We start from the raw sequence: 11,930 nt of genomic DNA, 5'->3' as shown, positions 1-11,930 counted from the left end.
TAAAACAATTAAATTTATCGAGAGCTTTCCAGATACAGTTAATACTCATAACATAAGATCGAAATTTTGCAACAGAGCTGTTTCAGACCATGCAGGTCATCGCAAGGTCTATGGTTGGGATGGTCCATTTTCCTTTACGAGTTTTGCAGTCATGTGAGGGGTTAGACAATCCAGCACTTTTCAAACCAAAAATGGTGTAATGGGAAAGATGCCCTTCCATATCTGAAAATCCCAGCTGACTTGGGACCTGGTTTTTGCCAGGTGACATTGAAGGAGACATCTTGCCTTTTTTGATGAAACAATTTCATTTGGGGCCCAAACTTGGCAGGATCCATCCCTGTGTTTTTTTCTAATGCAGCTGTATTCAACATTAAAATCCAGTATGTATTTCTGGTACACGAAGAGCTACTATGTCCCTCCTCTGCTCTTCCCACTGGAGCAAGTACAATTTATGTGGCTAGGGTTAAAACCTAGCAAAATCCCAGTACTCCCCTCCTGGGGCCAAGGGCTATCACCAACCCGGGGGGCTCCAATAAGGGCTGTGCTTATTTTCTGTTCAGATGACGCAGCTTGGGCTTCAGGGACCAAAAGCTGGTAGGATCCGTCGTGGATGGCGATTTTTGCGGCATTTGTCTGTGGAGAGGCATCGGGCTGGGGGCTTTTTGGTGCAGGAGGAGCGACTGCGCTGTTTGCTATCCATGGTGCGGAGTCGCTGGCGCGTGGGAGCCAAATGTGGGATGGGGCTCGTTAGGTTCCTCCGCCAGCTCCAGGGTGCTGTGGTACTCGCAGCTCAGGATGCGCCTGGAGCCAGAGCTTTTTGATGCAAGGGGAATGGCCGTGCTTATTTCCTTTTTAACCACTACAGTTCGGAGTGTGGAGGCCTCAGCTTTCTGGATCGCACAGAAGGTGTTGAATCCAGGGTTTTCTCAACCTCACGCCCTGTGTAACGTAGTAGGTTGGGATTTTTTGGTGTGTTAAGAAACAGCTCTGCTTGTCTTGGCTTTGGTTGACACAATGTAAGGGCCAGTGACCAAGAACGAGCAGGATCCAGTTAAATCCAGGTTTTACATTTTCCCCTCTTAAGACAGTAAGGCTTCGACGTCTCCTGCCTGGGAAGTGGTGCAGTTTATCTTTAAGGAGGCTAGAGAAATAAGAAATGAGTCTCACGTTGCATGGGTGACATCACTGGCTTCTGGCTCAGCGCTCGGTATTCTCTGTCTGTAGGCTTTCGCCAAGGCTGCAGGGCTCGGTGTTTGAACAAGGAAAGATTCCCAGGTGCACAGAAGATTGGATTCACTCTTATTTGGGTTAAGAAACGGTGAAATGAGATTTCTAAAGCTTGGGGACTCCAGCTCGCCTTCTGTTGCGCTTGATCTCTACGAGATGGGTGAGTTATTCCCATTAGAGAGAAAGGGAGTGGAAATTTAAGGAGAAAAAAAAAAGATGTCTGAATATACAACCGCTGATGCCGGGGATACGATCCATACGAAGCTGCTGAGCTAAAAGCCTCAGCTCCGATGCGGAGATCGGGCCGTAAGGCAGAGATGGTGCAGACCGAGAGCCGCTGACAGCAGGCAGGGGCTGCGTTCTTCTCCCCGTGTAAGGTGTGCAGCTCTTTTTTGTCGTCCCCAGCCCCCCCCTCCCCGGTTTGTTTTGGTTTGATTCCCCCCCCCGCCCCATCCCTCGGCATCCTCCCGCTGCCCGCCCTCGTCTCGGCGGGGAGCGCCGGGCGGAGAGGGGCCGGGGCTGCGCGGGCTCCGTGCGCCGGGGGGCGATGCCGCGGCCGGGGGCTGCTGCCGGCGCTGCCTGACGGGAGGTGCGCGGTCCTGCCCGGGGCTGCGGCCCCCCCGCCGCCGCCCCCGGGAGCAGAGCCGGGAGCAGAGGAGAGGAGAGGAGAGGAGAAGCGCTGCCGGGGAGCTCCCGGGAAGGGGCCGCGGCGTTGCGCCGCCCGGGTGACAGCGCAGGCGGCCACAGCGGGCGAGCGAACGGCCAGGCTGGCGGAGGGACGGCCCGGGGGCGGCGAGCGCCGGCGAGAGCCGCCGAGGGAGAGAGCTCCGTCCGTGCCCTCCTTGCCGGGTCCAGCCGGGGAGGCTGCCTTTTAGCGGCGATTTACAACAGCAGCAGCAGCGACAGCAAATTGCTCCCCCCGCCTGCTCGCTCCCCTCCGACCCCGCTTTAAACCCGAGCGAGCGACCGACCGTCCGGACGGTGATGCTCTTGCTGAGCCGCTGACGAAGGGAAGGCAAGCCGCCCGTTCCCAGCACCGGGACAACCGGCTGCTGGCGAGCGGGAGACCTCTACCTGCCGAACTTTACTGCCCTGCGACGATGCCGTGGTGACCCTGCTGGTCTGAAAGCCATCGCTTCTGGATCCCTGAGCTGGCCACATCCAAAGACATTAATGGACTGATCAAACAGCTGTAGCTTTCGGGTGTCTTCGGGGGGGATACATCCCTGCAGCCCCCATCGCTCAGGTGCTCCAGGACATCTTTGCATAGGTGGGGCGCTGGCTTGCTCCCGTCAGAGGTGGAAGGCTGTGTTTCTCCTCGCCAGGTCTCCTCCACAGAGGAGAAGAGGCGGATGAGACTCCAGGACTGCCTCCAGGGCAGAACTTTGTAGCGCTCTCGGCATCCTTCCGCAGCGTGGATGTGAGCCACAGGAGCTGGGGATGTTTGAGGCAGTCTCTGCCAAGTGACACCTAGCAGCTGCTGAGGTTTTTCGCGTGGTCTCACGCTCAAGGGCTTTGCCTGTTGTGAAGATGTCCATGGTGTTTCTGTGAAGCTGAGGTATGGCTGCTGGAAGGTTACTGCTGTATGCCGGCCTCTCGTTAGCTCTGTGTGCCCTGGGCATGCTGGCCGTGGCGATCTGCTCTGACCATTGGTACGAAACTGATGCCAGGAAGCACAGAGAGAGGTGCAAGAGCATCACCACTAAGAGAAACGATCCTGGCTTCATTTATAACTCCAACAACAACCTGCCTCTCAGGGCCAGCAGGTCTAGGTTGGACCGTTGGGAAGGGAAACTCCTCTTGGCAAGAAACAGGAGGCAGATCTTCGCTATGAGCGCAGTCGACGAGTGCAACAGACAGTACAACTCGACCAACATGGGGCTCTGGAGGAAATGCCACCGGCAAGGATTCGACCAAGAGCTGGAGGAGCTGATTGCCAAAGGTAAGGGCTGTTTTTTGCCAAATAAGCATACCAGGCCCCCCCTGAGCTGAGCAGAAGCTGAGCGGAGCCATTTGGGCTCGCAGATGGGAGCAGGCGTCTCCAGCCGAGGTACCTCTCCTTGCGATGGGTGAGCTGGCCTGGCTGGGCATCGCTTCCTGAAGCACAGCCAGGGCAGTTTCCCACAGGGTCTCTACTGCTGAGGTGTGGGGTTTGGGAGCGAGAAGGCAGTGGGGGTGAGAGCAGACACACCTCAGGATGTCTCTCTCATGTTTCTGTCCCTCTAAGCTTAATACAGTCTGCCCATCACCATGGTATCAGATTATTTTCCACGTATGGATGAAAAGTATTAATAAACCAGGCATTGGATTTTTTTTTTAATTTTGTTTGACCCTGGTGACTCAGGCAAAGTACACATTATTTTATTGGAGGCTACGTATGTCTGTATTCCATCATTCCCTTATCGAATGCCACATCAGTCCTGAATTTGCAGTGCTCACATGTAGGCTTTTTCTATCCTCAAATGGAGAGTAAACAAAGAGAAATGCTAAAGAGCAGGAGGAAACCCAGCTTGCTGTTTACACTGAGCTATGTTTTGGAATATTTTCAATGTCTACAAAACATTACATGAATTTATTGGGAGTGTTAGAAAGGAATAATTTTCTCTCGGAGTGGAGATGCATCTGTTTGCCTGTAGCATTTTTGTGCTATGCTTTTTCTTGTCTTTTTGTCCTTCTTTTTTCTCCCCAAGGTACCAGTTCAAGGTGATGGTCAGTTTGCCTCAAATGTTCCTTTGATTTGAAGTATAGGAAGGGGAGATATGCATAAACCCCAGCCTAAACATCCTGCCTACAATAGATGTATGCTTTTGCAGGATGATGAAGGTTTCAGTAAAGGATGACAGCATCTTTGCCACCCACGGCACAGTTACTCCATACAATAAAATAACATTTCCCTCCCATGACTCTTCTGTTGCATTCAGTTGGTTCCCCAGCAGTTGATTTCCATCGCAGTGAAATTGTTGCTTCTTAAACCGTGCGATCTTTAAAAATACTTGTTTTCTAGGTGTGTTCTCTGTCCCAAACTCCCCTGGTAGGCTGCGTTCATTCCCCCTTCAGACATTGCAAGCGGAATTATTGCTTAAGGCTAATTATTCACGAGGGATATACTCTCACTTGTGTTTGCCAATGTATACATTTTGTTCTGTATATTTTAAAAGTGAGCAGAAGAGGTGAGTAGCATGGTATAGACTTGCACTGAGACAGGACAAACAGGTGGTGCAGCTGGCAACCTAGATCGCTAGTTGGGATCCTGTCTGTGTTGCCAGTGACCCTGAATGTCTAGTTGCTACTTGACGACCCCTATAAAATGAATTGGTGGCTTCAGTCCCATTTGTGATGGGCAAGTGAACATGTCCAGAGCCCGTCGGCACCCTGGCACCCTCTGGTTTCAGCGCCGAGGGAGGGATCCCTCTTCTCTGTCTGGGTGAGGGCGCGGACGTGCTGGGCTGGCCGCGGAGGGCTGGATCGCTCTGCCACGTGCACTCACTGTGCTTGGGGCATAAACAAAGAAATTCAACCTTGACAGCGGGCGAACACGTCACCAGAGCTCACCTTTGGCAAATGGAGTTCAGTTATTGGAGAGGTTTTTCAGCTTGAAATAACCGAGACTTGTTCCTGTTTCACCACCCGCCTTGTCCTGGGCTCAGAAACATCCTTTTTTCCTGCCAGAAACTGCTGAAATTGTCTGGCACTGGATTACACGTGAGGGCAGCCCTGATAAGTGTTAACCACAGAGAAAATGTGGCAAATCAAGCTGAGGTGGTTAAGAGCAGGAGAAGATAGTCTTTGAAAGATCCTGCTGTAATCTGTGTGTGTTTGCGTGTAGGAGTGTGTGTGTGTGTAGCGAACTAACTCCAAATACACAGCGTTCAGCTGGCAGCGAGGGATCCCAGGGCTCAGGTGCAGCGTGTGTTCCTGCACACAGATCCCTGGGCATACGTGTCTGCAGATGGCCAGCTAGCCACTTCGCAGAGCCGCAGCCCCAAGGTCGGAGGTTCAAATTGTGCACATCAGGGAGGTACGTGCGAGTACCGGCGTGTGCCACTCTTTGCCATCTTTAAAGGGTTTTGGTACACCTTGAAGAAACTGCATTGTATGTTGGGAGATATGTTACAGGAGGGAGACTCGTCATACTGAATAACAACATTCCAGCTCATTTGATGGCCTTTCTGGAGTGAGGCTCTACCCATACTGTAACTCTCGGCTGTGATGAAGAGTCACACACGTTAGCACTAATGCCACAGATGTGTGTTCCTTTGGCATTTCCAGGTTAAAACATAGAAAAGCAAGTATAATGGCAATTAGATAAAATGAAGTATTTGACTTGCTCAGAAAACTGGAGGTACTGTAGGATTGCTTGTCCGCTTCAGGTTTTGTCAGATCAAAAAGAACAAATGGATTTTTGACTCTCCCCTTACCAAAAAGTTATGTCAAGTAACTGTCTGTTAAAAATCCTCCTATGCTGGAATCACTGGATTAGGAGGAGCCAGCTTTATGTGGGTAGGCAACTGTTGTCCCTGTTCCCACCTAAGGACAGCTGCTAGACTGTTTCTTCACGATCCTCAGCTGTATGACGAACGTAAGTACCTCGGTCGTCTCTGTCCGATGCTGAGAATAGCTACGAATCCAAAGTGAGGCAGTTATTTTAGGTCCGTCCCGACAGCACCACCTTGCTTTTCTAGTTTTTCCTGTGTGGCAGACGCTCTTCTGGAGTTAGAGGCTGCAGGGGTGGGTGCCTGGGCAAAGCGTGCCCTGTGCTGGTGTGAAGGGCTGCAGCTGTTCTCTGCCTATAGCAATCAAATACCTTGGCTGGGGTACATATTGCTGCACAGATGAAATCTCTCTCTGTATGAGCTCCAGGGCAAATACCAGATAAAAGAGGATGTTATGGGTACATAGGCCTTTTCCTCTCCTTCCTCTGCCAGCTGTTAATTTAATCTAGCACACCTCTTCCGGAACTGGATAAACTAATGCAAGTTCTGGCCCCAAATATTGCATGTAATGCTATATGTAATTGAATGTAAATGCTATTAAGAGTTGGTGGTTTTGTTTGGTCTTTTTTCTTTTTAAGCTGGACAGGATCTAAGTGATCCATTAATTTTGAGACAGATCCTACATTTGTCCTTAGGCAAAACTTCCAGTATTGAGAATGGTAGGTTTGTCTGTCAAAGGATAACAAAAAATGGTCATTAAGAGCATAAATAGCTTTGCAAATACCCTGCAGTTATTCTGCTTATGAACTCTACTGAAATTAATACAGGCTGTAGGCAGTGACTTGTGGCAGGATCAGGCCCTACGGTACTTGGCAGTATTCTGATGCCAGTGGTTTAAAAAAACAGTTCGGTTTCTGAATAGGGTGGGTCACTTCTGTGATTCTATTCTGTATTTATTAGTTTTTACTTTCTGGTAAATCAATCAAAACCTTTATGTTGGATTTTGCTAGAAAAACTGAATGTCACTTCAAATTTCTATGGATAGATATAATGGACACTAAGACACAGAGAAAATACTTGGTCCTATTTACATTTCTCCTGTCCCTTTTTTTATATTCCCGTATAATCCAGGTGCATATTTCAAAATAATGCAATTAGATAAATAGGCAATGAATTACAACAGATTGTCACAAGTAAGCATACTCAGGGAGAAAACAGACAGACAGAAGAGATCAAAAGCCTGAAGAAGATTCTAAAGCTGCATCAAAATTAGGCAACTGATCTGTTCTCTTCATTATCATGAATGTAAAAAAAGCAAACCAGAAATACCAGAAATTACAGTCAACAAAGATCTCATTGGAGTTGAACATGCAAACCCAGGGTCTGGTCTTGCTGAATTTTCTCGCCTGACTAATCTTTATTCCTGTGAATGGGCTACTTGGACTGAGGGAAAGCACTCTTGTGCAGAAGGACCAGTCAAAAGGAAAGAGCTTAACAAAGCTGGCCCTCTTGATTCCATCTTTGCATTGGATCAAGTCTTTTAGCATCTCGGGACCAGAGTTTTCCTCCTGATCTCTAAAGCCTCGCAGAGTCAAGAAACTCTGCCTCTGGGTTTGTTCAGCACCATACTCTATGCTTTTTTGGATTCTCAGGTGCCTGTCCAGTCTCCCCAGTGAATTAAATAGCTCTGCTGCTTAATGCCCTTTTAAATACAGTGTTCCCTGTATCCTATTAGATCTGCTGTTCGCCTGTTTACCACGGAGTTTCTAGCAAAAGCAGCATTCCTTCACCCTACCAAAAAATCCCAGTGAACCCACCACCTCCACCACTAAGCAAGCAGAGATTTGAAATGCAGGAAAGTGACCATTTTTGGCTGGGAGAAGGCAGAATTATGTCCGCTTTCGGCAAACACCAGCTCACAACAACTTGTATATGACTTGTACTGATCCAGAAAAAAATGTGGAGGCCACAGAGTCGATCTGCATCCTATAGCAATGTTGCTCAGATGCTTTCCTGCAGTAGTCAAGAGAAAAACAAGAAAGGAAGAAAAAGGAATTACATCATTTAATTATAAAGGTACAGTAAAGTAGATGGAGAAGTTGCACAATAACCAGAGTCTGTTCGATTTAGACAATTGCTACTCAGAGGACCTTTCATCTTGCTTTTGGAAGGCTGCCACTTAAACCTGTCTGGACTGGGCTCTGCTGCCTGCCATTGGAATCCCATTTTATTAAAAAAAAAAAAATTTACAATGACTTTATTATTTCAGTCCCCCTTTTACCTTCCTTCTTCCCCCAACATCCATAGAAGTCATAGTAAATCCCATTTTTAAAGCATTTTATTGCAAGTACACTTAGCCCATGCCACCACTGAGAGAAAAAAAAAGGCAAGTAATTCCTGTGCAGCCTACCTCCACCCTGAATAATATGCAAGATTTCTGGGATGAAAGTGTTTTCTGTTTTGGTTTGTCAGATGCACGGCACAACTGAGGAAGAAACGCTTAACAGGACTACTCCGGACGTCACCAGGGATTATTTATACACAACTGGAAAAGCCTGAAGAGAGGCTACCTGCAGCTATCTCTAGGAGTAAAAAGATCTGTTTCTGCAAAACCACTTGTGATACCTTGCAATTCTGTAGATTTGACTTTTAAATTGCAATGGTTTTGCCAGGTAGATTAGGACAGCCATTTTTTCATGTATCTTTCATACATTAAAGAATCCAAATGCTTCATTTAAAATGTGTGTTTGAAATCCCAACTGTTCTCCAAATGCACTCATTGTAAAAAGGACTTTATTGAAGTCTCAGTTCTGGTCCTAGTGAAGTCAGTAGTAAATGCTTTATTGAACGTGGTGATGCAGCAAGTTCAGGCCTTTAGTATTTCCTTTGAGGTTAAAATTGTCCCTGGGTAGAAAGGCCAATGCAAGCTCTGTGCTCCCTTCTGCCACAGCAGAGTTCTGCTGGAGGGATCCCGTGAAATTCAAGCAGTAAACAGTCTTGGAGTTGAATCTTAGGCTACCCAGGTATTCAGCCTTCGCCTTTTGCGATGCTGTAATCATTCTTAGTCTACTGGCGCGGACTGCAAGTCAAATAGCTGCACTCTTCTAAGATATGGCAAAGACATCTTCTTGTTCAGAGATTTTCTAAGATCATTTAATGGACGAGATCACTGGTGCTTCACGCACGTGAGTTCCAGGAGGGTTTGGCCCCTCATAGTTTAAATAAGCAATTTTAATATTTTAATTGCATCAAACTTAAATAGCAATTCATTAAAAAAATATCTTTACCACAAGTAATGAGAACCTGACAAGTTCCTCTGACACATCTGAGATAATTAGTTTGATAATATGTATCTGCTAAAAATACTAAGAACATGTATGTGATTTAACAGAGCTGCAACTGGTTTTAATCAAGCTGTTTTAAAGGGCAAATTTCAATCAGGCTGTGGGCTTTCAAGCAAAATTGCCAGTGAAGACAAATGGAAATTTTGCCCGAGTAAAAATGATGGGATCATGCCCTTCTCAAGAGAAACTGATATTTGCAGAGCTGCCTGCAGGAATGCATGCTTAATTCCTGTTCATTTAATTGAGCATCCAAATCTGTTTGAGAAATCTTAGAATTTTTATCCGTTCTGCCTATTGCTTAAAAACTTTTTAAAAAGCGTGGAGGAAAGATTTACTATGAGTGCAGACGTGTTCTGTTTACTGTAAAAATAGAAATATGAAAGATTATTTCACTTAAAGAGAGATGAAAGGATCTGAACTATTTTGTCATCTCCAGCAATAAAAATCCATATTAACATTGCTTTTTGTGAATGAAAAAGTCTTTCTGTGCTCTCAGAATAACTTCAAGAGTGGAAGGAGTTCAACAACTATTGCAGAGCCAGTAAATGAGGAAGAAGACTTCATGTTTTGTGGGTTCTGCAAAAATAGTGACAGTCATTTATAAAGTAAGTTACTTAATGGCTCATTGCTAACAAAGTGTTGCTGAAAACCTAGAGTACATATTCACCTCTAAGAGCAAAAGAAAGAAACGAGATGGTGTTTCTTAGCTTTGAGGATACAAATAAATAAAGAATGTGGATTCTGGAATCCAAGTGCCTTTAACAGACCATTCAGAATAGAATCCACTTAGAAGAATAAAAACAAACATCTTTCTCTGTAGGAGAGAAATCAGACTATAAAAAGGAAATTTCCCCATTTTCTTTCTCATAAAGCCTAATTCTTCCACAAATAAATATTCAGAACTGCCCAGCTGAGCCTGCTGGAATCATAATCCTTTGTAGATAACTACCAAAATAGACGTAAGGAAGGTAGTACTGCAGTTAGGGCAGGGCTTACAGAGCCGGAATTCAGTCCAAGCTCTGCTATAGTCTTTCTTCATGACCCGAGGCAAGTGACTTAATCTCTCATACCTCAGCTCAGTAGCAGTATAATAGGGATTTCATTCATTATTATTAATACCAGTTCGAGTCCTACCATAGGATTTATGAGCCTTAATCGTGGATCAGAAATCATGGATCAGTAAAATGTCCCCGTCCTTTTGACATGTTGCTGCACTTTAAATGTTGGAGTGTAATGCAGCCTTATGAGAGAGTACAAGGAGACGACAAGGTAATTATGTTCATTCATATTATGTGTAGTGATTGTAAAACACCAGCAGGATAACCACATTTCTGTAAGCACCACAAAATGCCCGATTCCTGGAAGAGTTGTAAAGAAGGGTAACGAATAAGAGATGCAGATGCTTACAAGATGGTCTTCCAAAGATTGAGGGATGGCACCAGAAAAATCAGAGTTCATGTCTGCTTGAATAATTAATAAGTAGGTGATGGGGATTGACCTCTTTGGTTGACTGTAGGAAGAAGTTGACATTTCTTTAATGAAGACAAGTAGATTACACTAATGAGACAGATATTGGGACAGCAGTCTACAGCTGCTAAGAGAAATGACGTGGTCAGGGTGATGTGTTAGGAAAATGATATTTCCAGCAGCATCCTGAATGGATACTTGGAGGGCAAGATCACATTTGTAAAGGTCAGAAAAAGAAATATTGTACTAATTATGGCATGAGATAATGAGAACCCAGATGGAGAAAGAATATGCAAACCTTAGACATCCCCTGGATCTATGGATATAGTGAGAGACATGAGATGGAGATGTTGCTCCAGTTGTTGACCAGAACAGCAAGGAAAGTAATAGTGTTGGCTGTGATGATCAAGAGGGGAATTACTAAAGAGAGCGTGTAGTAAAGAAGGGTCAAGAACAATAGGAGCTCTGTTTTGGCTCTGATAAGCTCAGTTTGATATCTGTATATCTATGAGGGAGTATTAGAGGGACTGTGGGTACGGACCTAGGGAAACAAGTTAGTGTTAGAGGAGTGAATCTGAAAATTGCTGCATGGAGGTGGTTGTGGAATCTATGCTTGTGATTGAGAGAAATTACCAAGGAGTACAACACAGAAAGAGAAAAGCCCCATGAACTTCTGTCAGAGCTGGGAGAAGAAAAGTGTCTTCTGGCATACAAAACAAGCAGATTCAAAGGTGGTGCAAGAGAAGTGAGTAATGTTGTGGTAACTGAAAAAGGAAACCATTTCAGGTTAAATCAGCACAGGATACTACTGAAGGCAGCCGACATGCTGCAGCAGATTAGAGCAGAGTATTCAGACTATGCTGAAATTTGCCCAGTGCGTTAAGTAGAGACTTTGGCAGCAGCAGTTGTAAGGGAGAGGGAGCTACACTGAACCGGTGGGGGGGATTCCAGGCATCGTTTGTACCTGGCATATTCAGAGAGGTTGGTGGTGAAAGGGAGGAGAGAAAAAGACATGGTATTTAGAGAGGAAAATAAAGGTTTTAAGATGAAAGAATGTTTTAAGATGAGAATATTTTAAGAGGAAAGAGATTGAATGGTACTTGTGTTATGAGAGTAAAGAGACAGAGGGGCAAGGAGAACAAGAGGACAAGAGTGGTCATAAGGAAAGTCAGGACATAGGAGAAGACTGGCTCAGTGGCAAATAAAAGAAATGAAGGAAGAGAGCTGCATAGGAGGTTTTTCATCTGTGGGAGAGAAGAATGAAGAAGGATTTGTAGGAGGGGAAGAGGAATCAGAAGGCAAAGCTACTGGAAGAGGAAGATCAAAGTTTATCGTTCTTCTCATGGAAGAGCTGGGTGAAGTCCTGCATAACAGCTGAAGTGGAGACTGGGGGAGGCGGGAGGGTCTGAGGAAGTGGCCAAACATGGCAAAGAGGTGACTGTGACTGTGACTGAGATTT

The 11,930-nt window shown here is 45.9% G+C and overlaps 1 protein-coding gene across 1 annotated transcript in view; it reads left to right on the top strand.

Annotated features, from left to right (window-relative positions):
* Window positions 1–1,148: 1,148 nt before the first annotated feature.
* TMEM178B (transmembrane protein 178B) overlaps window positions 1,149–11,930 on the top strand; it is a 231,159-nt gene continuing 220,377 nt past the window's right edge. Inside the window, exon 1 of the mRNA XM_009932956.2 lies at window positions 1,149–3,169. Within this exon, the coding sequence (XP_009931258.1) occupies window positions 2,788–3,169 (382 nt within the window). The 5' untranslated portion in view covers window positions 1,149–2,787. The remainder of the gene's footprint in view (window positions 3,170–11,930) is intronic.

The sequence above is a fragment of the Opisthocomus hoazin genome, chromosome 8 (genome assembly GCF_030867145.1).
Source record: "Opisthocomus hoazin isolate bOpiHoa1 chromosome 8, bOpiHoa1.hap1, whole genome shotgun sequence".
Lineage (NCBI taxonomy): Eukaryota > Metazoa > Chordata > Aves > Opisthocomiformes > Opisthocomidae > Opisthocomus > Opisthocomus hoazin.
This window is presented reverse-complemented; position numbering and strand designations above follow the sequence as displayed.